The following is a 27,616-nucleotide window of genomic DNA, read 5'->3' as shown; positions in this document are numbered from 1 at the left end:
GACTTTTGCACCAATTTTTTATTATTTAGTGATTTATGGATTGATAGCTAGCTAGCCTCAACCACCTAAACCAGCAATGCATTTCATACTCATATGGTAGCTGGACCTAAATGAAGAAAAAAAAATGGCAGAAAAGGAGAAAAATAGAGTTCAATAATATTCACTTAAATTTAATGATGATTGTTATGTACTTTGAGCCTTCAGGTGCTATATTATTCCTCATCCTACACTACACCTTGCAACATTCAAATTCAAACAACCCCAGAGCAAAGTCACCTCCAAAAATAGAACATTTGGACTACACAAAACTCAAACTCAACTATTGTAATCAATCAAGTTAACTTAATCTTAAATCTCAAGGATAGCCATTATTTACATGAAGCAGGATCAGCTTGCTTGCAATCAACATCCTTTAACAAGTTATCATCCAATTCCGGCAAAGAAAATGACTTTGATCTTACATGAATCTTGCTCCTGTGAGGATGGGGTGACTCGGTGACTGAAGAAGGTAGCAACATGCGAGGTGGTGGATTACTACCTCTGCGCTCTGCAATGGAGGGTATAGACCCTTTCAATGGCAAAAAGAAGGTGGACCCTCCGGATGTTTGATCAGCCAAAAACACATCACCCTTCTTGTGAAACAGAGAGGAACTGTCCAATACAGAAGCATCTTTGGCATAAATAGTTTCGGTTGAATCCATGCTAGAAGTAGAAGGTGATGGCTGCTGAGAAGACAAATTTGTTGAGGAAGGTGAAAATGTAAATGAACTTGCATAATCAGAACTGGAGGGCGAGAGCGTTGGTGACTTGGAACTGCTGCTCGTGAAACAAGGAAGATAATCTGATGATGTTGGCAATGATGAATCCACATCCGTAATGGGAACAAAATGATCCAACACTTCAACATAACCTTTTTCCCTGCCTGAGCAATCATTGGGATCAACATTAACAGCAAAATCTTCCATGACAAGAGCAGCTTCTTCATTAGTAGAGTTCCTTTTGGATGAAGTGAACAATCCTTTGATGAAACCGCTGGCGAGTTTCCGGCGCAGTCTCCCCCAACCGCTTTCTCTGGCTGGAAGGCAGGTCTCTGAGCCTGCATTAGACACAGAGAAAGGTGGAACAACCCCACCAGCAAGTGCCTTTTGGAAAATCTCATAATCCAAATCATATTCATCAAGCTTCCTAGGACGAACAGCTTCCAAGCTTGTGTCCTCCTTCTCCTGCTGGTCACAATCAGCAGAGGCAAGAGCAATCCAAAACTCCGGTGGCTCGTCATACTCATGGATGGTAAGAACAGGAGCCGTAGCCCTCTCATAGCGAACAACCTGAGATGCGGCGCCTCTTGCATTAGAAGACATAACCGAATTGCAGTTGTTGCCTGTCCAAACATAAATAGCAGAAGGAACATGCACAATGAAAGCACCACGAGAATCAAGGGCCTGTGCAGAGGGGTGGTTGACAATCTTAGGAACCAAATGAAGAGGATCATAAGGTGAATGAGGAGCCATTCTATACATCCGAAGAATGGAATTAGGACTAGCGGGAGTAGCATGTACCCGTTTCTGACACTGCAATAACTGACACGCAAAACCCATGTTAGGATTGGTCACACCCCTCGCATTCTTCACGTACTGAAACGCATCCTCGAAGCTCTGCCCTTCCCTCCACATCAGATACGCGATCACCAGAGAGGTCGATCTCGAAACCCCTTGGCAGCAGTGAACCAACACGCGCCCGCCTTGCTCCCTAACCTCCTCAAAGTAATCGAAAACATCGTACAGGATGCTGGTGATGTCTTCTGTGGGACTGTCCTGCAACCACAGAGTCTTGTAAACAAAATCGCGCTTGAAATATTCAGGGCAAACGAAGCCAACACAGTTGAGCACGTGAGTGATGCCGTTCTGCCTCAGCAGCTCATGGTTCTTGGCCACCGTGTCACTCCCGAGGTACACGTGCTCCGCAATCCGAGAACACTCTTTGTCGTAGAAGGCCAGCTTCTCCCTCTTCAACTGGAACTCCGATGATGACCCCACCACAGACACAGACCCTCTTGGAGTCTCCGGGAGTGGCCACACGCCGAGATCGTCAGATCCGGCGCTCGGCCACTCCTCCGCGCCGCGCCTTCTGATGGCCAGAGGCTGAAGCGGCGGCAGCAGCGATCTCGGCTTGTTTCCCGACGGCGGCGGCCTTGGGGTAGCCGGAGAGCGATCACTCCAGGAAGCTGAGCGGGAATATGGCATACGAGGAGCGGCGGGAGCGGCAGAGCGGTCGGCGGTACCGTCTTGACCAAGCATGTTAGAATCTGAGTAATGAAAAAGAAATGAAGTTTAGTAGAAAGCCATAAAAGCGTAAATGTTGGTGGATGTTACGGTAGCTAGCTTAGTTAAGCTGACTAAAACCCTTGACCGTGTCAAAGGCTTCGGCAGAGGAAAATTCAAGAGTGTGACGTGTGGTGGATCTGAAGAGAGGTTGCTTTAAATGGTTGGAACTTGCAAGCTGAGAAAAAGGAAAGAATACCGAAACCTTAGCGGCACTGGCAACACACAAGAGCAGCAGGATAGACGCCTCCTCCTCGTCTACCACTTTGACCACACCATACCTTCTTTATTTTTTCGACTTTCTTTTAACTTGTTAAATACATACATACACTCCTCAAATTATTACGAATACAACTTTTTTATTTTTTAGAACAAAAAGTATATCCATATTCCGTCCTAACAATCTTAGGTTTCTTTTTTATTTTTTTAGGTAAATCCTTAAATTTGGTTTGACGACCAATGACCAAAATTTGCATTCACTAACGTTTTTCCTGGTCAATCATAATAAAGGAGAATACGTTACATTCAAATAAGTTTATGGATTATATCTGATGCGTCCCCCACATCCTCGGTCGCCCCGAAATACTCGGCACACAAATATCAGAGGCCGACGTCACGTTAAACAAGCTCGGAACAGAAGCAGATAAGCTCGGCCTCCTCCATTCGAATAAAAAGACACGTGCGTCATAAAACTCGGCCCCGCATCAGCCGTCTGAAAATCCCGGCACGTAATCTGGACCGAAACAGCATCACTCAGCTAAGAATAGGAAACGTGCTCAACTAGTTTGTAGCACCAAAACAGAATATCCCAACCAACCTATAAACTAGGACCTATCCACTAACGGGCAGATAACAACTTCTATAAAACCTAGTCAAAATAATCAGCTAGGTCTCAGGTTCTACCACTCTCATTCTTCTACTCTTTACTCTTAACTCTCTCATTGAGAATCATTACTGACTTGAGCGTCGGAGTATCTTGTGCAGGTATTCCCGCCGCGGTGTTCGTTCCAGGCCGACGTATAGCTCTCCCTCTCCGACAGACGCTTGCTCGGAATCGCTAAGCTCGGCCACCCTGTACCAGGACGAATCACTTGGCGCCCACCGTGGGGCCCGGAGTACATCTGACCCCCTTCTTTCCTTTGTTTAGTCTCTTACTTTGTTTTGCAGGATTCCCGATCCTCAGACATGGCTGACAAGGAAAACCCACAACTCTCACAGGATGACCTCCTAGCTCAGATCGCTGAGCTCCAGGCGGAGGTACGGAGGATAGCCGAGCTCTCAACACAAAACAATGGAGAGAACTCGAAAGGCTCGGCTCAAAGCGCGGCGGACCCTCTAAACATCGTCCCGCCGAAAGAGAAGCTCACCCTCGACAACCCTTTCTCTGAAGAGATCACAAATTACCAGATGCCGAAGAACTTCACACTGCCTACCGCGCTAGAACCCTACAAGGGGTTCGGCGACCCTCGAGCCCATGTGAAGAAATTCCAGTCAATGATGTTCTTCAACGGACCTAACAACGAGCCTGTCTTATGCCGAGCATTCCCTACCTACTTAGATGGTGCAGCGTTACTTTGGTTTTCTAAACTTTCTGCAGGTTCGATTTCTTCCTTCGAAGATCTCGCCAGATCATTCATTGACTATTTTGCTGCATCAAGAATCTACGTGCATGGATCGGACTACCTCGGCACCATCAAACAAGGTCTGCACGAAAGCCTGAAAGACTACATGACCAGATTCGCAGACGCCACTATTGAGATCCAAGACCTAGACCCGGCCGTTCACCTGCACGCCCTTAAGGCCGGCCTTAGGCCTGGCAAATTTCGGGAGACCATTGCCATAACAAAATCGAAGACCCTGGAGGAATTCCGAGAAAGGGCGGCAGGTTAAATGGAGATCGAAGAACTCCGAGAGGCCCAAAAATCAGACAAACAACCGCATCGGAGGAGCGAAGAAAGAACTTTCAGATCGCCAGGTAACAAAGACATTAAGAAACCTTCTAAGCCCGAGTCAAAATACAACACATACACCAGATTCAATACCAGGAGAGAAAACATCATCAGAGAGATCCTCAACGCCAAAATCATAAGGCCACCAGCCCGAGCAGGAAACTATCAGGATCAAAGGTTCGTGGACAAGACAAAGCACTGCGCTTTCCACCGGAAGTTCGGTCATACTACGGATGACTGCATTATGGCGAAGGACCTCCTGGAAAGACTAGCACGCCAGGGGCTCCTAGACAAATATATCGAGACCCGGAAGGGCAGAGGAGGAAACTCGAACAGGATAGAACATAAGCAAGCAACGGCAGATGACAAAAAAGAGGAGACGACTCCAGATCCACCAAGAGGAGTCATCAACCACATATCTGGGGGATTCGCTGGCGGAGGAGAAACAAGCTCGGCCAGGAAGCGAAGTTATAGAACAATGCTAGCAATCGAAGGAACCATACAACCAAAGAAGGACAAAGAACCAGACGTCACAATATCATTCAACCAATCAGACTTCAAGTCGGCAAGTCCTAACCTCGACGATCCCGTGGTAATTTCAATCCAGGCCGGGAAATTGTTGGTAAGAAAAACATTACTAGATCCAGGTAGTAGCGCTGATGTTTTATTTTACTCTACTTTTACAAAAATGAAACTATCAGAAAAATTGATACAACCCTCCTCCGGAGAGCTAATTGGGTTCTCTGGAGAGAGAGTCCCTATCATGGGACACATATGGCTAAAGACCACAATGGGAGAAATCCCTATGTCGAAGTCCATTGATATTCAATACCTAATAGTAAACTGTTACAGCCCTTATAATATTATACTCGGGAGACCCGCCCTGAATATATTTAGGGCAGTGGTATCCACATTACACTTGTGTGTCAAGTTTCCAGTGCAGGAAAACAAGATCGCTACGGTGTACGCCGACCATCAAGAAGCTCGGCAATGCTATAACGCTGGTCTAAAACCAGTACAAACAAAACAAGAAGCTCGGCCCCAGGTTCAAGCAATCCACACGTCTGCCAACACAGCAACACTAGCCGATCTTGACCCAAGGGAAGACATCGGCGAAAGACCTCGGCCAATGGACAATCTTCAACAAATAACACTGACATCAGATGACAAACAATGCACATATGTTGGAAAAGCCTTAGAAGGGGAAGACCGAGCAAAACTCATTCACATACTGCGTCAGAACGCCGACCTTTTTGCTTGGACGCCAGATGACATGCCTGGAATCAACCCAGAGGTCATCTGCCACAAGCTAGCAATCGACAGAACAGTCCGACCAGTCGCACAGAAGAAAAGAAACCTCGGAGAAGAGAAAAAACAGGCAGCACTCGAAGAAACCCAGAAGCTCCTCAATGCAGGTTTCATCAGAGAGATTCGCTTCACCACATGGTTGTCCAACGTGGTAATGGTAAGGAAAAGCTCAGGTAAATGGCGCATGTGCGTCGACTTTACAAACTTAAATAAAGCTTGCCCTAAAGATGCATATCCGTTGCCTTGCATTGATAAATTAGTTGATAATGCCTCTGGTTTCAAAGCTCTGAGTTTTATGGATGCATACTCTGGCTATAACCAGATCTTAATGCACCCAGAAGACCAAAGCAAAACAGCTTTTATAACAGAACACGGGAACTTTTGTTACAAGGTAATGCCCTTTGGCCTAAAGAATGCAGGTGCGACATATCAAAGACTAATGGACAAAGTATTCCAGCAGCAGATAGGCCGCAATATGGAGGTCTATGTAGACGACATGGTAGCAAAAACACCTATGCAGGGGTCACACTGTGACGACTTAGCAGAAATCTTCAGACAACTCCGAGCATATAACATGAGACTCAATCCAGACAAATGTGCGTTCGGAGTACAAGGAGGGAAGTTCCTAGGATTCATGTTAACATCCCGTGGCATCGAGGCCAACCCAGAAAAATGCAAGGCCGTACTGAACATGACAAGCCCAAAAACAATAAAGGAAGTCCAGCAACTTGCAGGACGAATAGCTGCCCTATCACGTTTCCTACCTGCAGTGGCAAACCGATCATACCACTTTTTCCAGACATTCTCTAAAGGAAGGAAGTTCAACTGGACAGACGAATGCGAAAAGGCTTTCGCTGAACTTAAGCAACATTTGACATCACCACCAATCCTCCAAAAACCAGAGACAGGTAGCCCACTGTACTTATATCTATCAGTATCTAACCATGCTATAAGCTCGGTCTTAGTAACAGAAACAGGAAGAAAGCAAAATCCAGTATACTTCATCAGTAGGGTGCTACAGCCAACTGAAACAAGGTACCCAAAGATAGAACAACTGGCGCTAGCACTAATTACCACAGCAAGAAGACTACGACACTATTTTCAGAGCCACACCATCATAGTACGAACAGACCAACCGCTAAGGCAGATATTAACCAGACCAGAGCTCGCCGGCAGATTGATAAAATGGTCGGTCGAGCTCTCCGAGTTCGACATCCAGTACGAATCAAGGAAAACACTAAAGTCACAGGTGCTAGCCGACTTTATATCAGAGATGACTAATGACACACATAATGCAGAAGTCAGGTGGAGCGTACATGTAGACGGAGCATCAAACAAAGAAGGCAGTGGAGCTGGGATACTACTCAAGGAAGGAAACAGAGTAGTGGCCGAGCAATCACTGCAGTTCTGCTTCAACGCAAGCAATAATCAGGCGGAGTACGAGGCCCTACTCGCTGGACTAAAGCTCGCCCTACAACTACAAATACCTCGGATAACAGCCTACTGCGACTCTTCATTAGTGGTACATCAAATAAAGGGCGAATTCCAGGTAAAAGATCCTTTGTTAGAAAAATATTGGCTCGTAACAAAGGATCTAATTTCAAAATTTAAAGAATTTGATATTATCCATGTAAACCGAGAACAAAACACCAGGGCCGATGTGCTATCTAAGTTAGCCACAACTCGGCAAGCCGAAAACACATCGGCACTGTCCCAGCTAACACTTGACAAACCAAGTTTTGAGCAGGATACAATTTTGAGTATTACACAGGTCCCAGATTGGCGAACACCTTTTCTCAATTTTATAAACACAGGCACTGTACCAAATAACGAACCAAACTTGCCGCTCTTCCGAAGAAAAGCAAGCTTCTATACAGTGCTCGGAAACACCCTATACAGGCGAGGACATTCACAACCACTACTCAAATGCATCAGCAAAGAGGAAGCCGAGAAGGTTTTAGCCGAAACGCATGAAGGAGTTTGTGGCAACCACATCGGCGGCCGGGCATTAGCAGCAAAGATCTTGCGAACAGGTTACTATTGGCCGACGATAAAACGGGACTGCATCACAAAAGTCAAAGCATGTGACAATTGTCAAAAGCACGCCACCCTCTCTGAGACCCCAGCCGAGGAGCTCCATACCATAGAGGTAAGCTGGCCTTTCGATAGGTGGGGATTGGATATCCTCGGACCCTTTCCGAAAGCGCCAGGCCAGGTAAAGTTCCTCTTAGTGTCAATTGACTATTTCTCTAAGTGGATAGAAGCACAACCACTAGCACACATAACAGCAGAAAAAGTGCGATCTTTTCTATGGAAAAATATTATATGCAGATTCGGTATCCCAAGAGAAATAGTCTCAGATAACGGAAGACAATTCACAGACCATAAGCTCGCCACTTTTCTGAGAAATTTTAACATTAAACATCACTTCAGCTCAGTAGAGCACCCACAAACTAACGGACAAGTTGAATCAGCTAACAGAATTATCTTGCAGGGACTAAAGAAAAAGCTCGGCGACGCTAAAGGAGAGTGGGCCGACCTTATCCCAGAAATCCTATGGGGTTACAACACCAGCATTCAATCTGCAACAGGGGAAACTCCCTTCAAATTGGTATATGGCGCAGAGGCGCTCATTCCAGTAGAGGTCAGCATCCCCACGATAAGGACCGACCTCTACAATCAACCAAACAATCAACAAGCTCGCTTAGCCGAATTGGATCTCGCAGAAGAAGAAAGAGACATCTCCGCCATAAAACAGCGAGCCAGAAAACGATACCTAGAGCAAAGACATCACAAAAGAGTAGTTCACAGGTTTTTCAACAATGGAGATCTCGTACTCAGACGCACAGAAGACGCTCGGAAGCCCTCATCACATGGCAAATTAGCGGCAAACTGGGAAGGGCCCTTCCGAGTCCTTCAAAACCTTGGAAAGGGGGCTTACAAATTAGAAACTCTTGGAGGAGAACAACTTCCCGGAACATGGAACGTCTCCTCTCTAAGGAAATATCAGTCATGACAGAATATGTATAATAGCGAATGATGGTACTCTTTTTCCCTCCGAAGGTTTTTTCCCAAAACACATGGGTTTTACTCGGAAAGGGTTTTAACGAGGCCAGACGCAACAAATCATTGTAACCATACAACTCATGTATAATCAAAACAATTCTCATTTTGACAGTTATCATACACTTCAAGTCAGTAAGGCACTTCATATTATCCGAGCATAATCCTCGGAATCCTATCACCACAAGCCGAGCTTATTCCTCGGCTAACATCCAACACAAAAACAAGTCAACAGACGAACAAACAAAATCCGAGCTTCATACTCGGAAACCTACAAACACATACCGAGTATAAATACTCGGACAAATGCAAACTAACATTTCTTACGATAGTTTCTACCATACATTTCAACAAACAAAATAAATTCGAGCTATATACTCGGAGAACGACACCTCTAACACAAAACTCGAAGGAAGACAAATGAAAAACACAAACAAAGTTATTTCGAAGCGAATCCTCTGAGGGATCATCAAAACAACAAAGCCTTTACGATCTCAATCTACGAATCAAACAAAGAGTAGCGTCAAAACAAACAGCCATTTTTCACATAGCAGCATACCACTATCTTAACAAAATGTACATAACACATTAATCAACAAAGGGCTGTAATTTTAAACCGAGCTATATACTCGGATCCCAAAATGTCATTGTCGAAACATTAGGAGAAAAGTTCAAAATACAAAACAGCAACAAGCTGCAAAGATGCTACAAGCACCAACAAAAGACAAACACTAGCAAACTACTCTATCTTGTCACCTATGCTAGATCCCTCACTATCACTTCCAGCAACATCTTCATCCTCCATAAGTTCCCCATTAACAACAACCTTCATAACATCAAGCTTTGAAGGATCAGCCTCGGGATACAGAACCTTGACCTGAGAAACAGCGCGGTCAAACCCCTGAGCAAAAGCCTCATAAACCCCACGTTCCAACTCTTTGATCCGAGCAGCCAACCGATCAACCTCAGACTTTGAATTCTTCAAAGAAGCCTCATGCAGTTTTCGCTCCTCAGCAAATTCAAGCTCCCGCTTCTCGATAGAGGAAGACAGCTCAACAATTTTATCATCCTTCTTCTGGATAATTTGAGACAGCTCCTCCAGATGCGTCGCTTCCTTTTTCTCCCGCTCTAAAGCGAGCTCCTGAGACCGACCAATGGCAACGACCCGAGCACCAATAACCTAGAAAAAACACAAATCAATAAACAAACAACAAAAAGAAACACTCAGCAAACACAAAGTCATACCTGAAGAAATCGGCTGACACCAGCACGGCCCACCTCATCAATCATTTTCATATCATCAGGAAAACAGCAAAGTTCATCAGCCATAACACCGAAAGGATAGAGCTTCGCCCATAGAGATTGGCCGTGCTCATTCTCGTCATACCCGTGAAGTCTCTTCTGCGACTCATAAGCAGACTCAACCTCCTGAAGTATCAACGATGATTCCCCTTTACCCTCCAAAACCTCGGCAAGACTACCCTTAGGTTGACCTCTTTTCCGTTTAGACCTCGGCCCGGGACCATATTGGGCTACTACAGCAGCAGGTCCTTTCCCCACATTAGAGGAAACTTCTTTCTCGCTCTTTTTTCGCTGATTGAAGAAAGACTTCAACCCGGCAGTGGTGATGGCAGGAGCTTTCTCGGCTACAAGTTAACAACAAATTAAGTGAAGACACAAACAGAATGGGCAAGTACACAAAACAAACATAACAAAACACACATTACCTATATGATTATAAACTGCTTGCCTATTGGTATCCCAGTTCAACATCTCAGCAACTGACAATAAACCCTTCGGGCCCAGAGATTTAAACAAAAAATCCATAATAATATCATCATCCGGCAACCTATCATCTACATCTAAGGCCTGGTAAGGCTCGGCACTCCAGAACAGGGGAAATCTCTCAACCAAATGTTCATTCAGGTAGAAAGGAAAATCCTCGGGAACACTTCTAACCTTAACAAACATTGACTTAAAGTCTTTAAACGAAGACTTGTATAATCCGAATACCGCCCGACGAGGATAGATACTAAGGTTAACCCACAAACCCCTATTCACACCCTTTGCTTGAAACAAAGAGAAAAACAACCTAAGGGACGGCGGACACTCTAACAGCTCCATCAAGACCTCAAAAGCTCGAACAAAACCCCAGGAGTTAGGATGTAATTGGGTGGGGGCACAGTTCAACCAGTACAAAACACCACACTCGAAATCGGTAAAGGGAAGTCTTACCCCCAGCTCTGTAAAAAGACAACTATACATGTAAAAATAGGACCAGTCATCTAACCGGTCACAGACGCGATCCTCCTCCCCACACGGCAACAACTCAATCCTAATATCACTACCAGGCCTAACCCAGACACCGGACCCTAATAGTTTCACAGAATCCTCATCATCAAACTGGGATTTGCGCTCTCTCACCCTAACATCAACCCACTCGTACGAAGCTCCCACATTACGGCTCTTCATCGAAGACAAAGAAGAAAAAAAGCAAGTAGATGAAGACGAAAAGAATTAACACTGACCTTGCTTGCTCATTTCTCAGACAAGAAGAAGAAAAAACCCTCTATCCCAGATTACAGCAGTTGCAAAGAGAAAGAAAAACGCAACATCACATAAAGACCCACAAAAGAAACGGTTGCTATGCTCTGTGCATTAAGTTCAGATTGGCAAAAAAGAGGGAAGCATTAAAACCACTACACAAACCAACGGACAGGGGTACCTAGAGAAGCGGAGCGGTTTCCTTCACATCAATCATTTCACACTGGCGCGAAAAACGAAGCCACTCATAACACTCTGATTTTCCAGACAAAACCAAGCCGAGCTTGGGGGCTACCAAGACCATACGCAATAAACAAAACTCGGCAACCGAGGATTACGAAATCTTTGGTCCGAAAGCTCGCCTTAGTCTTGTCCCAAATCAAGGCAAGCTTGGGGGCTATGATGCGTCCCCCACATCCTCGGTCGCCCCGAAATACTCGGCACACAAATATCAGAGGCCGACGTCACGTTAAACAAGCTCGGAACAGAAGCAGATAAGCTCGGCCTCCTCCATTCGAATAAAAAGACACGTGCGTCATAAAACTCGGCCCCGCATCAGCCGTCCGAAAATCCCGGCACGTAATCTGGACCGAAACAGCATCACTCAGCTAAGAATAGGAAACGTGCTCAACTAGTTTGTAGCACCAAAACAGAATATCCCAACCAACCTATAAACTAGGACCTATCCACTAACGGGCAGATAACAACTTCTATAAAACCTAGTCAAAATAATCAGCTAGGTCTCAGGTTCTACCACTCTCATTCTTCTACTCTTTACTCTTAACTCTCTCATTGAGAATCATTACTGACTTGAGCGTCGGAGTATCTTGTGCAGGTATTCCCGCCGCGGTGTTCGTTCCAGGCCGACGTATAGCTCTCCCTCTCCGACAGACGCTTGCTCGGAATCGCTAAACTCGGCCACCCTGTACCAGGACGAATCAATATCCATCCCCGAATGCTGGTCACATACCAGGAAAAAGGGAAATTTTTATAGAAAAAATTTATTTTTGTTTTATAGGTATTAAATCAAGTATATTTTATCTTTTAGGTTGTTTCATGATTAAACTACTTTAATGGTATCATTTGACTAAAGAAAATAAGGGAAATAATTATTATTCCTCCGATTTATATATAATACTTTCTTTTAAATGATTGCGCACGAACTAAGAGACCAAAATTAAGTGTTGCTGGTAAGATTATTGACCAGAATAATTGTATTTAATAATTTTGTTTTTTGTGATAACATTTTGATTTCTTATTGTATATGTTTTAACTGTGTGAAAGGTAAAATTTTAAAAGTTTAATAAATGTCACACACACATTATTAAAATACAAAAAATAACAAATATATCGAAATATTAAAGAAAAATATTGAACCCGAAAAAGGTTGTCCATTTTAATTGTAAATTTAATATATACTATGTGACAAAAATTCAATTAATATATGTGATATTTCTTAAAAATTTCTTTATACATATTCATTTACGGTTCGCAATTAATCAAGGGACTAGTCAATTTAAAGGATTTAGAACTTTGACACTATTTATCTCGCTCTATTTTACTTTATTTTATTTAGAATTCATCTTATTCTTATATGCGAGTTTTGAAAATCTATACTCCTTCTATTTTTATCCATTTTTTAAAATATATTTTATTATTATTATTTTGACATTATCTATCTTTATCTATTTTACTTTATCTTATTCATAATTCGTCTTATTTTTATTTACGAATTTTAAAGATCTATATCCATTCCATCGTCTTTATTTATCTTTTTTATTTGTGAATTTTAAAGATCTATACCCATATTATCTTTATTCATCTTTTTCAAACATATTTTTTTTATTATTTTTGACACTATCTTACTCTGATTATTTTATTTTATCTTATCTAAAACTCGTTTTATTTGTATTTGCGAATTTTGAAGATCTATATACATTTTATTCATATTCTTATTTAGGATTTTAACACTATCTGTTTCTATCTATTTTACTTTACTTTATCCAAAACTCATCTTATTCTTATTTTAGAATTTTGAAAATCTATACTTATTCCATCCTTATCCATCTTTCTCAAATATATCTTTATTATTATTATTTTGACATTATTCGATTATGCCCACTTTATTTTATCTTATCCAGAACTCGTCTTATTTCTCTTTGCGAATTTTAAAGATCTATACCTATTCCATTCTTATCCATCTTTCTCAAATGTATTTTCATTATTATTACTAGCGGCTCATCAGGCAATATCGTGCCTGTTGAGCCGCTTTTCTATTGAGTTTAAGAAATTAATTTTTTATTTTTATCTTAAAAATTATAAATTTAATAATAATTAAAAATAAATTATAAAAAAATAAAATATCTTAAATTATTTAATATGTAAAATATTAAAAAAACAAATTTAAATTAAAAAATAAGATTAAAAAAATATTGATGTGCTATTATGTGTAATAAAATTAATATAAAAATTTATTGATATTATTTAAAGATTAATTATTTATAAATATTATTAAATTTATTTATTTTTTCAATCCTATTTAATTAGAAGCAAATTTAAAAATTTATATCTAAAATATTTTTTATCTCCATCTATAATTCTAATAGATAAAAAATATATTTTTTTCAATTTAATATTAAAATAATAGTACTTTTATGTAACATTTAAGTAAAAATTATCTTTTGTAAATAACTAACATGTATTTTGGTTTATATATACTCTTTTTGAATCAGAATAATGTTATTATCATTATTTTTTGAATTATATTTTGGTTTATAGTAATTTTAATTTTAATAAAATATGATATAAATAAAGTCACATCAACATTAAAATAAAAAATACTTATCTAATAAATTTGAAGAATGAATGATATATTAACAAAAAAATAAAATTAATTTCTTAAAAATAATAAAAAAGCAGCTGAAAGTGTCTGTTCAGCCGCTTTTTATTGAGTTAAAAAAATATTTTTATTTTTTTATTTTTAAAATTATAAATTGGATATCAATAAATAAAAATTAATTATAAAAAAATAAAATATTTTAAATTATTTAAGATATGTAAAAAATATAAAATAATTAAATTTAAATTAAAAAGGTAAAAAGTTATATTATTATTATGTATACTAAAATTAAGATAAAGGTTTACAAATTAGTTATTTACATATTAAATTTATTTATTTTCTCAATCTTATTTAATTTAAAGCAAATTTAAAAATTTATATTCAAAACACTCTTTATCTTTATGTATAATTCGAATTGATAAAAAAATATTTTTTTAATCTTATATTAAACATTTTTAATTATTTTTAATTTTATTATTATTTTAAAATTATTAATTTTTATTTTGATTATATCATCTCATCATATTATACACTATCATTTTTTCTTATCATTCTTTTTACATGGATAACTATTATCGTCTCACCGTCACTATTATGTTGTTTTGTTTTATTTTTTTTTTGTTTTCTTCTTCTATTAATCACAACCACAATCAATTACTATAATACCATTATGGCCGCTCTCATTTTTGTTCATCACTTTGTATGTGAAAGACAGATTAAAAATATATAAGAATGAGTTAACAAAATAATTTATGAGAGTTCTTCAGTTCATTATTGATAGGTATATACATGTCAAAAAAATTAAAAAATAAATATCAAATAAAAAAATAATCATTTTTTTTAAATTAAATTGATGAGAGAAAACTTTGTATATGAAAGACGGATTAAAAATATATAACAATGAATACAGTTTGGTAAGTAAACTGAAGAGAAAGGAGAATGAAGGTGAAAGTTATGCGTGAAATTAATATCCGCAGTAAAATGGTATAAAATTTGCAATTGTAGTAAATGAAAGCGAGAAAAAGATGGAGGCGATACAATCACTATATAATATAGAAGAGTGCACCTAATGGTGAGAGGAAAAGCACTAAAAATTGAATAATAAGATCAAACTTGGTATAAAGTACTCACATAAAGAATATACCCAAAATAAAATGATAAGATCCATAAAAAATTATTTATCATCCCTAATTATTTTTTTCCTCCTTTCATACATGGCGTCGAAAATCAACATTTGGCATAGTCATTATCTAGTTCAGAAAATTACAAAAACTAATCCAAATAATTGTTACATACAGAGAAGCACATTCAGATTTGGAAAGAGAAGTAAGAAAAATTGAAAACGGATAAAATTAATTAAATGGATAAATTATTGGAACAGAGAATTGAAGAAGAGGTTACGGTTCCTACAACTATTAGTGAAATACAGAATAAAAATAAGATAGAAGAACATGTGTTGCTGTTAACGGTGAAAGTTCTTTTATTTAAAGTAACTGACGTATGGGAGAATCTCTATCATTAAGGGCAACATTAGAAAGTAAATTTGAATACGAGAACTCCGTATCCACATTATATATTGTTATAGATTTCTGTTACTTGTGCCTGTTCCATTGTCATGCGCTTCCATTACTGTATGTTTCAAAAGTAAAATATAATTATTAAAAACTAATTGAATTCATAACAAAGAAAATTAGTTATCGTGTTACCTGTGTCAAATTGATGATGGGTGGTAGCTCTGGTCATTTGTCTAATTGTAGTCAATTGGGTTACTCCTATGTTTGTAGTTAATCGAGTACCTCTACCTGCGTTTGGCATTGAAGTTGGAATTGGAGTCAGTTGATATGGCAACTTGTTTTCCTTGTCGAATCATCTCCCAATAAGTTGCACGTCTTCTAGCTAGGTGTTGCTGTCTTTGTTCTTCGATCATGTTGTCTTCTTCGCCTAGCATATTATGTTCAAGTGGGTTGACATTGACGTGATTGTTGATTTTGTGAAGTTTCCATTTCTATTTGTCAGAAAGATAGCAAGATGCAGAAAAAAAAAAAAAGGTTTGCAAGACCAAAATTAAAAGTGAAAAGTAAATCAGTTTTAAAATATGTCGTGGGTTGAAAATGAATTAATTTAATACTCTGTCGTGACATAAATTTTTTTTTATAAAAAAATAAAAAATTGAAGACGTGGTAACAATTTGTTATATTGAATTTAGTATGTAACAAAAATAAAAAAGAAATAGGGGTAAAATAGGGGGAAGGAATTGGATACCAAACTTTTTTATCCCATTATATATTGGTATAGATTATATATTGGTATAGATAAAAAAATAGTTATTATGACAAAAATAAAAAAATAGTAAATAGAAAATAATAGAAAAAATAGTTATTATAATAGAAATTAAAGTTGTCAATCATGCCATGGGACTATTTCAATTCGAAAAGAATAAAAAAAATTTAAATCTAAATTTATTTGATATTAAATAAAATAAAATTACATAAAACATTATTATTTACCGTATAAATTAAATAAAAAATTATCAATATTTTTAAATAAATATTTTATACAACAACTGTCAAGCAGAACTCACTGAATAAAAAAAATTGAACATTAAACTCCCATATTTTCTTTGTATATTGTTATTATGTTATAGTATAAATAATAGTTTTGGAATTATCTAAATATTTTAATATAAATTATTTAATATTATCAAAGCTAAAAAATTTAAGAGATAAAATTAATATTTCTTCTAATGATTATTTTTAAAATTATAAATACACAATAAAAAATTAGAGTACATTAAAATAGTACCATAATAAAAAATAATTCAAAAAATAAAATTAACAAACTAATGGAATATATATACACAACTAACCAATGTTATCATCATTCATAATATTATTTGGACAAATTCTAATACTTGAATATCTAAAAACAGATTTTTAACATATAAATAATATTTTTTGAATTTCGTAAATTTTTTAATATAAATGATTTAATATTGTCTGAAAAAAAAAATAAAAAATAAGATTAATATTTATTTTAAGAATGATTTTTATCAAAATTATAAATACATAATAAAAATTTTGAATACATTAAAATAGTACCATAATAAAAAAAATTCAAATATTAAATTAATAGTGTAAATTTTTTAAGTGAACAATTAACAACCATTATACACTGTATTATAGATATATGTAACATAGTATATTAGAAATAATTAAAAGTTTACTAAGTATGAATTAAAGCTTTTAAAAAATGATAATTTATACCCACTAATATTATTACCGTTCTATCTATTACTTAAATTGGACCAATTTTATTATTATTATGAATATCTGAATATTTAAAAGTAAATCTATTATTGGCATGAGTCTAATGTATTTTTAAAATTTATTAATGTATTCAATAATATTAATAAGAGATGAAATGAGAAGAGAAAAATGGGTAAGAGGTGACAGGTGAAAATTACGTCAAGTGGCCAAGTAGAGTAATGAAAGTTTTTCAGAGATAACTGACATTAAGTGGAGAAGTTGATTAGAAAGGGTAATACTGAAAAAAAATTTTAGACACCAAACCCATGTATTGCCATTATATATTGTTATAGATTTTGACATTATCTATCTCTGCCTATTTTACTTTATCTTATCCATAATTCGTCTTATATTTATTTACGAGTTTTGAGATCTTTATCCATTTTTTTATTTTCTCAAATGTATTTTTATTATTATTATTTTGACATTATCTATCTCTGTCTATTTTATTTTATCTAATCCAGAATTCTTTATTTTTATTTGCAAGTTTTGAAGATCTATACACACTCCATTTATATTCATCTTTTTCAAATGTATTATTATTATTATTATTTTGGTTTAGATTGTAAGAGGGAGAGATATAGAAAATGTAGTTGCTTGAAAGTAGAGAAACTGAATTGCATTAGAAACTAATGAGGAAGTAAAACCTTATTTACTTATGTTACAATGTATGAATGTACACATATATAGTCATAGATGAATAAAGGCTAACGGCTATGAGAGGAAAATCAATTACACAAACTAACAAACACTCATAGCACAATTCAAGAATTGGATAAGATATTCTTGTTTTTATAATCTAACCTAGATTATAAAATTTAGTATGTAATATTCAAATATGTATATGAATGAATAATGACAAAATGAATATATGTGACTAAAATTTTAATTTATAATTTTATATATTTTTATGTTTTTTTTATTTATACAGTGATAATTATTATTGTAATTATATATATTATTTAATTATATCTTTATCTTTATAGTAATACAAATAGAGAGTTCTTATGTTGACATTGTGCTCATATATTGAGTTTAAAAATTATTTGTTTAGGTGTCGTTACAAAAAATTTTTAAATACACTTATTTACTTAAGTTGTTACTTTCTAAAATTATAAAATTTTCTTGAAAGGGATGTCCAAATCTCACTTCCCCGAGCTTGGTTTCTTTTGCAAAACTAAGAACTAGGCTTGCTATGTGGAGCAAAAATTAAGGTGTAAGAACCGCGAATTAACTAATCGATTAATTAACGTAAAATAATAATAATTTAATTATTCAGAATAGGTCCAAAATTTTAGAATATTAATTAAAAAATATAAATATTATCTTTGAACTCAATAGATTTTTCTGAGTTGAAAAATATAATTTTTTTCGGAAAATTGCGTAAAAATACGTACCGGTAAATGAATCGGCAGTACTGGCTTAAATCGGTCTGGTACTGTGTGAGAATAATTAAAACCAGTAGAAAACCTTAGAAAAATATTTAGAATTAAAAATCGGACACTAATTTTAAAGGTTTGACCCGAAAATGGGTCAAACGGGCCAAAGATGCTAACGGATTGGATCGGGCCCAAGTTGGACCCAAGCCCAACATATTTAAAGCCACTTAAGTGACAATTGAGTCTCTTTCTCCCCACTACAGCAGCAGCAATGTGAGTTGAGAGAGAAGAGAGCAAGGATTCCAAAATTTACTATTCATTATCTTCTTCTTAGAGCCATATCTCACTCTCCGGAGCTCCGATTCACGTGCCGTCAGTTGTCACACGAAACTCTCGTCAAGCTCTTCGATTTTATCCTAACAAAGTGGTAAGAAAATTTCAATTTCTTGCCCAGTTCTTCTTTCTATAACATATTCGAATCTGGGTATGGTGTATGAGTGGTTCTTGTGATTTTGATCATTTAGGTATAATCTAGCACCGGGTACTTAGTGAGTTTTATCCTAATCAACTATGGATAAGGTAAACTTGCTCTTATCCCTTGTGTGTTTGTGTAATTAGGAACCCTAGGTATTGATTTATGATAAACTATGTATGTCTAGCTTGGAATTGTGATTATTAGAGCATTGATTCTTGAATTGGTGGCTTTTGGTGAGTTGAAGCTTGTTGGTGTAACACCCTGATGCTTTTAAAATGAGATTAACTTTATCTGAATTATATTTAGTAGGTGATATTCAAAACCTTGTGAAATTTTGTTTCTTTTTAAAACAAATATGAAATATTCATATAAAATAATTTATATATAAAAATATTAAATAATTAGTTTTTATTATAATGGTTACTAGTTGAAAAATATAAGTGAATTTGAAAATATTAACATGAAAAATCGGTGTGCTAAACTATGAAGGCACAACAATGACAAGTTTTACTCATACCAAATAAAAAAGGAAACATAATAGTTACAATTGCAATCAGTCAATAAGGATAAAACAAGACACATAGAAAATCCTAATTCTCTTAATTTGTTTAACTATGGCTAAAACAATCGCATATTCTTCCTTCTTAAGGTAAACTTTTAATGTTTTGTATCTACGTCCTCGATAGCTTGCTCCCACTAGTGCACCTGTCTTTTCACCTCAACTGTATTGCCTCGTACTGCATCGTTCCTGAAGATGGTACGGAGAGAGGGGTGAGAAATAAAAGTTTCTCAGTAGTTTATCTATATGGTGTCATCGTATCCATCCCCAGTCACTCCGAGTTTTAAAATAAAAACAGTGATGATGCAATGTTGTTCAATTATTCAAAAGTCTTGATTAGTCGGAGTGGTGTGACTTTTAGATGCTTCTCATTTATTTATGTTATAACATGTGTAATACATACAAAATGTCTATAGCGTTAAAACATATAAAGGTAACTCATAAACCTTAGTATGATGTTCTCATAAGCCATAAAGCAAGACGAAATAAATAATAAATAAGAGAAGAATAGTAACATTGTCATAGATAAGTTAAACAGAATAGATCTGAATAAAATAAAGATCTTAAACAATATCATACATCATACAAAAAGGAACTTTGAAAAAAGAAGGATCTTTGAATGCAATAATAAACATAATCATAAATAATAAAAAAAAAGATAAAAGAAGAACAATCATGATCACTCTTTTCATTGCACTTTTCATTACTTTTTCTCGTGGCTTTTATGGAAGGTATTGAGCTCAAACCGGTATAAAAGGTGGGAGTCCTCTTCCCTTACCGAAGGTTCTTATCCCAAATGTTTTGGCGATCACCTTCCCTTATCGAAGGATCATCTCGATTGATCACCTTCCCTTACCGAAGGATCACATCGATATCTTGTCTTTGGGGGTCACCTTCCCTTACCGAAGGATCATTCCCTCAGTTCAATTTACAATCAAGGTTATTTAGACATACACAAGAAGGAAGTCACGTCAACAAAGATATATTATTATATAAAATTGATGGGATAGTCCCCTTCCCTTACCGAAGGTTCTTATCCCAAACGTTTTGGCGATCACCTTCCCTTACCAAAAAATCATCTCGATCGATCACCTTCCCTTACCGAATGATCATATCGATATCTTATCTTTGGGGGTCACCTTCCCTTACCGAAGGATCATTCCCTAAGTTCTTTAATGCACATAAGATTGTTATTATAATGCATAATGCGTATGAAGAAAAGAAACATTATACCATGACATGCAAAGCTAACATCTATGCTCGAAAACATTTAAAACATGACATATAAAAATTAGCACAAAACCCCCTACCTCGAGTAAAGTTCCGCTAGGTATTCTGATGCAAATAGATTCGGTTTGTTAGTGAAGAGAGACTTGTTTCAGGGCTAGACTTTATGTATACTAGAATGTTTTGTATAGAAAAAGGGAATATAATGAGAAAGGAAGGATCAAATAGCTCTCAGGTATGTGCAGATTATGTTATGATGCATTTAGGTGAAATCTTCAATCTGGATCGTCACTTTGGAAGCCTTATAACTTTTTCTACGTTTGGAATTTGGAAATAGCTATTAGAGACAAATTTATAGATAATTGAATTATCTTTAAAACGAATTTTAAACAAAGTCAATCGGATAACCACAGCTTGAGATATTTCTGAAATACTGTTAGTATATTAAGCTGGCTAATAAGAGCACGATTTTCTACTCTAAACTCGTAACCGATTTATCTACCTAATTTAATTTGAATGTGATTTTATACTGAACTTAAGGAATAGAGATAGTATTCTTATCTTTTCATATAACAAAATATCATTCAAATCTAATAAATGTAGAATTAGTTATGACTATGTTTTAAAAGGTTGTTTACTGTCGGTTAGAGATTTACTACCACTAGTGCTTTCATATGTTTAAATTTTAAATTCAAATCTTAAATTATTACTATTTTAATTAATTAATTAGTTATTAAAAAAATGACTTAATTCAAAAAAGTTGGGATGTTACATTCTCACCCCCTTAAAAAAGGATTTTGTCCTCAAAATTCATGTCTCCTAAGAAGATACTAATTCAACCTTACTTATTCTAGTAGATTTTATCTACATTTTCTTTCTATAGGAATATATCATATATGATAGTTCCAACATAAGTAAGTTCAATCAAGAAAATACAAAGACATGCATGTACTCTCGGTAAAAAGACCTTAAAAAAAAACGAATTTGCATATGAAAACTTGTATGATAAACATATTGTATGCATGTAAAAGAAGGAAAGAAAGGAATAATGCTATAAAGATAACAGGACATCATACGACAACAACATAGATGATAAATAATAGAATAGAGCATGACGCATGCCAAACATATATAAAAAGGTAATAAAACATAATTTCCTACTATTTTTTTAAATATATATATTTTTTTGAGAATGTCTCATGTGCATTTTTCTATGTCTTTAAGTATGAGTAGGGTGTTCTTAGGCAATCCATATTTTGACCTTTAACACATGCACATTTTGATCAAATAGTTATGGCAATAAGGCTCAAACAAAAACTTTTAGGGGCACATTAACTTTGACTATTAGATGATTACATATCACATAGAAAATATTTCATTGTATAACACTAATTATAACTAAATGATAATAATTTAATCTAACAAACATAGAATATGGCCCTATGGGATCAAATGGCTCTGATACCAAAATTGTAACACCCTGATGCTTTTAAAATGAGATTAACTTTATCTGGATTATATTTAGTAGGTAATTTTCAAAACCTTGTGAAATTTTATTTCTTTTTAAAACAAATATGAAATATTCATATAAAATAATTTATATATAAAAATATTGAATAATTAGTTTTTATTATAATGGTTACTAGTTGAAAAATATAAGTGGATTTGAACATGAAAAATCGGTGTGCTAAACTATGAAGGCACAACAATGACAAGCTTTACTCATACCAAATAAAAAAGGAAACATAATAGTTACAATTGTAATCAGTCAATAAGGATAAAACAAGACACATAGGAAATCCTAATTCTCTTAATTTGTTTAACTATGGCTAAAACAATCGCATATTCTTCCTTCTTAAGGTAAACGTTTAATGTTTTGTATCTACGTCCTCGATAGCTTGCTCCCACTAGTGCACCTGTCTTTTCACCTCAATTGTATTGCCTCGTACTGTATCGTTCCTGAAGATGGTACGGAGAGAGGGGTGAGAAACAAAAGTTTCTCAATAGTTTATCTATATGGTGTCATCGTATCCATCCACAGCCACTCCGAGTTTTAAAATAAAAACAGTGATGATGCAATGTTGTTCAATTATTATTTTCAAAAGTCTTGATTAGTCGGAGTGGTGTGACTTTTAGATGCTTCTCATTTACTTATGTTATAACATGTGTAATGCATACAAAATGCCTATAGCGTTAAAACATATAAAGGTAACTCATAAACCTTGGTATGATGTTCTCATAGGCCATAAAGCAAGACGAAATAAATAATAAATAAGAGAAGAATAGTAACATTGTCATAGATAAGTCAAACAGAATAGATCTGAATAAAATAAAGATCTTAAACAATATCATACATCATACAAAAAGGAACTTTGAAAAAAGAAGGATATTTGAATGCAATAATAAACATAATCATAAATAAAAAAAAAAAGATAAAAGAAGAACAATCATGATCACTCTTTTCATTGCACTTTTCATTACTTTTTCTCGTGGATTTTATGGAAGGTATTGAGTTCAAACCGGTATAAAAGGTGGGAGTCTCCTTCCCTTACCGAAGGTTCTTATCCCAAACATTTTGGCGATCACCTTCCCTTACCGAAGGATCATCTCAATCGATCACCTTCCCTTACCGAAGGATCACATCGATATCTTGTCTTTAGGGGTCACCTTCCCTTATCGAAGGATCATTCCCTCAGTTCAATTTACAATCAAGGTTATTTAGACATACACAAGAAGGAAGTCACGTCAACAAAGATATATTATTATATAAAATTGATGGGATAGTCCCCTTCCCTTACCGAAGGTTCTTATCCCAAACGTTTTGGCGATCACCTTCTCTTACCGAAGGATCATCTCGATCGATCACCTTCCCTTACCGAAGGATCATATCGATATCTTGTCTTTGGGGGTCACCTTCCCTTACCGAAGGATCATTCTCTCAGTTCTTTAATGCACATAAGATTGTTATTATAATGCATAATGCGTATGAAGAAAAGAAACATTATACCATGACATGCAAAGCTAACATCTATGTTCAAAAACATTTAAAACATGACATATAAAAATTAGCACAAAACCCCCTACCTCAAGTAAAGTTCCGCTAGGTATTCCGATGCAAATAGATGCGGTTTGTTAGTGAAGAGAGACTTGTTTCAGGGCTATACTTTATATATACTAGAATATTTTATATAGAAAAAGGGAATAGAATGAGAAAGGAAGGATCAAATAGCTCTCAAGTATGTGCAGATTATGTTATGAGGCATTTACGTGAAATCTTCAATTTGGATCGTCACTTTGTGAGCCCTATAACTTTTTTTACGTTTGGAATTTGGAAATAGCTATTAGAGACAAATTTATAGAGAATTGAATTATCTTTAAAAAAAATCTTAAACAAAGTCAATCGGATAACCATAGCTTGAGATATTTCTGAAATACTGTTAGTATATCAGGCTGGCTGATAAGAGCGCGATTTTCTACTCTGAACTCGTAACTGATTTATCTACCTAATTTAATTTGAATGTGATTTTATACTGAACTTAAGGAATAGAGCTAGTATTCTTATCTTTTCATATAACAAAATATCATTCAAATCTAATAAATGTAGAATTAGTTATGACTATGTTTTAAAAGGTTGTTTACTGTCGGTTAGAGATTTACTACCACTAGTGCTTTCATATGTTTAAATTTTAAATTCAAATCTTAAATCATTACTATTTTAACTAATTAATTAGTTATTAAAAAAATGACTTAATTCAAAAGGTTAGGATGTTACAGTTGGAGTTCAAATTTGGTGTGTTGTGCATATTGAAAATCGGCTAAGGTATGGTTTCGGTTTCTTCTATGTAATATATAATATTTCTGGACACTTAAGCTAGTGTGACCTATAAGATAGGTTGGATTGAAATGGTTGTTGAGATTGTTGAAGGAGAATGTACGATGCTTTGATGAATTTGAATATATTTTAATAAATTGTGATGTTGAAGTTGATAAATGATATTTGAATTCTGAGATTGAAGTTGAATGAGTTTGATTATGATGATTGTTAGTGATATAATGGTGATTGATGATTGTGTTGAGTGAGAAATTGTTTGTGTGATACAATTGATCATTGGAGTTGAGAAATAGGTAATGTGAATGGAAACTTGGTAAAATTGGTAAAATAAGACATAAAAGGGTAAATTCTGAGGTAAATTGGAGTTTGGTGTGGTTTTGATTTTGTTTTGATTATGAATTTTAAGGATTTGAGAAATTAGTGAACTTTGGTAAAAATGGATTTTTGGTGAACTTTGACGGATCATATCTTGAGCTGCAGTTTTTTAAATTGAATGGATTTCATATCAAATTAAAGATAATTTAAAGAGCTTTAAAACGGTATAGATTTTTTAAAAATATGAATTTTGTAGAGGAAGATACGATCGTTGGAAGTTTGTGTCAGAAATCTGAATTCTGTGATGTTGTAGAATTTATGATTTCTGGTTTGTGTGCGCACGCACACTACTGTGCGCGTGCTCTGATCAGTGGCAATTTTTGACTTGTACGTACGCACAGCCTTATGCGCACGCACACCCTATGACATTTTGAAAACGTGTGTACGGACACTCTTGTGTGCATGCACACACAGGGAGGTGCCTACTGTTAGGAGCGCTAGCACACTCTGGTGCGCGCGCACACCCAGCGAAATTTGCAAGTTGTGCATACGCACAACCTCGTGCGCACGCACACACTAGGAGTCGCAGTCTATTCAGGGCGATCGCACGTATCTGTGCGCGTGTTTAAAATGAAAACTTTTACCTTCTGTGCGTACGCACACTTCTTTACGTACGCACACTTCTTGAAAATCCTTCTATGCGTGCGTAAGCACAACCCTATTTGTATGCACGCTGCCCTGTTTTTCAATTAAAAATCTTGTTTTTGTCTATTTTACCTTCCCAGCAAGTTTGTAAACTTTCGTAACACTTATCTAAGATCCTTTAGCTTGTTTTTAGGTGTCAAAATATGGGGGATGATTTGGGTAAGTTTAATTTGATATTTTTGTTGTAAAATATTTAGAAAACGGAGACTTAGGTTTCTGGAGTACTGAGGATGGATTTGGTTAAGTGAGAAGGCGGAGTATTGTGTTGATGATCACTGACTATGAATTGTGAAAATTATGAATTGATGGTGGTTGAGACGAGTCTGGTACTCAGAATGGAATGATGGATCACTGATATACTGAAAAATGATTTCTGAAAATCACTGAATTACTCTTTTATACTGAGATTGTTAAGACGCTATGCGCCTGGCAGGGACGGTAGGTTAATCCCGCCTGTCAAGGTCGCGTCGGCGGCATAAGGACGGTAGGTTAATCCCGCTTACGTTGAGATGTGAGGTCCGTGGCAAGAGTATCCCGCTCGCATCCTTTCGGAATCACTATAGTCTGCAGGCACTGACATCCTGGACCGTGATCCGGGCATGATATCTCGGAGGTTCCCAATATGAGACCGAAAGGAGACATATCCATGGAGATGTGTCGAGTTGGCAGTTGAACCGACAATGTGATATCACAGCTAATAGGTCAGGCATTCATCATGTGCATCTTCTATTTGTTTGTTTGCTTTGCCAACTTGAAATTGTTTGCCTAATTGAATAACATGATTAATTGCTTCTTAACTTTCTTGATATACATGCTATACTTGTGCTTTACTTGCATTGTTATTACTTGTATTTTCTACTAGGATTGAGGAGGATCGGAAGGCGGTGGCGATGGGATCACATGGCGGTTAGGCTGGTGAAGGCTGTGGGACAGCGGTGAACTGGTAGTTAGAAATCCCTTAAGTTAGTTTACCCCTTTTCATTATGGTTTAAGTTATGGTTTTAAATTTTAGTTATGCCTTAAGTTGAATCTTATGTTGATATGAAACTCTAGGATTGCCTCTGGCGTCCCGGGATCTTATATCTTACATTACTGGGCACTGTTACCATACTGAGAACCTTCGATTCTCATTCTATACTGTTATCTAAATATTTTAATATAAATTATTTAATATTGTCAGAACTAAAAAAAATTAAGAAATAAATTTAATATTTATTATAAGAATTATTATTTTTAAATTATAAATACACAATAAAAAATTAGAGTACATTAGAATGTTACCATAATAAAAAATAATTCAAAAGATAAAATTAACAAACTAATGAAATATATATACACAACTAATCAATGTTATCATCATTCAGTATATTATTTAGACTAATTTTAATACTTGAATATCTAAAAAATAGATTATTAACATATAAATAATATTTTTTGAATGATCTAAATCTTTTAATATAAATGATTTAATATTGTCTGAACCAAAAAAAATTAAGAAATAAGATTAATATTTCTTTTCAGAATAATTTTCATCAAAATTATAAATACATAATAAAAATCTAGAGTACATTAAAATAGTATCATAATAAAAAAATTCAAATATAAAATTAATAGTATAAATTTTTTAAGTGAACAATTATCAATCATAATACACTGTATTATAAATATACGTAACATATTATATTAGAAATAATTAAAAATTTACTAATTATGAATTAAAGCTTTTAAAAAATGATAATTTATACCCACTAATGTTATTACTGTTCTATCTATTACTTGAATTTGGATCAATTTT

At 35.5% G+C, this 27,616-nt stretch overlaps 1 protein-coding gene and 1 long non-coding RNA gene across 3 annotated transcripts; one reads left to right on the top strand and one right to left on the bottom strand.

Moving 5' to 3' along the window:
• Positions 1-144: 144 nt before the first annotated feature.
• Positions 145-2,839, bottom strand: LOC112734348 (protein-tyrosine-phosphatase MKP1). 2 transcript variants are annotated; one of them, XM_025783615.3, is made up of 2 exons: positions 2,527-2,839; positions 145-2,305 (listed from the first exon to the last, which is right to left on the bottom strand). In XM_025783615.3, the coding sequence occupies exon 2, from the start codon at positions 2,295-2,297 to the stop codon at positions 369-371; it is 1,929 nt and encodes a 642-aa protein (XP_025639400.1). In that variant the 5' UTR covers positions 2,298-2,305; positions 2,527-2,839; the 3' UTR covers positions 145-368. The 2 variants fall into 2 exon arrangements, with proteins under 2 accessions (XP_025639400.1, XP_025639401.1); XM_025783616.3 differs by having other exon boundaries at positions 2,521-2,673.
• A 16,146-nt stretch (positions 2,840-18,985) lies between these two features.
• LOC140182840 (uncharacterized) lies at positions 18,986-26,912 on the top strand. The gene is made up of 3 exons (XR_011879037.1): positions 18,986-19,135; positions 19,233-19,287; positions 26,684-26,912. It is a non-coding gene; the product is annotated as an uncharacterized lncRNA (long non-coding RNA).
• The last annotated feature ends 704 nt before the right edge of the window (positions 26,913-27,616 follow it).

Source organism: Arachis hypogaea, chromosome 3 (genome assembly GCF_003086295.3).
Source record: "Arachis hypogaea cultivar Tifrunner chromosome 3, arahy.Tifrunner.gnm2.J5K5, whole genome shotgun sequence".
Taxonomy (NCBI): Eukaryota; Viridiplantae; Streptophyta; class Magnoliopsida; order Fabales; family Fabaceae; genus Arachis; species Arachis hypogaea.
The sequence above is the reverse complement of the archived record's forward strand: the minus strand, read 5'-3'. Positions and strand labels throughout refer to the sequence as shown.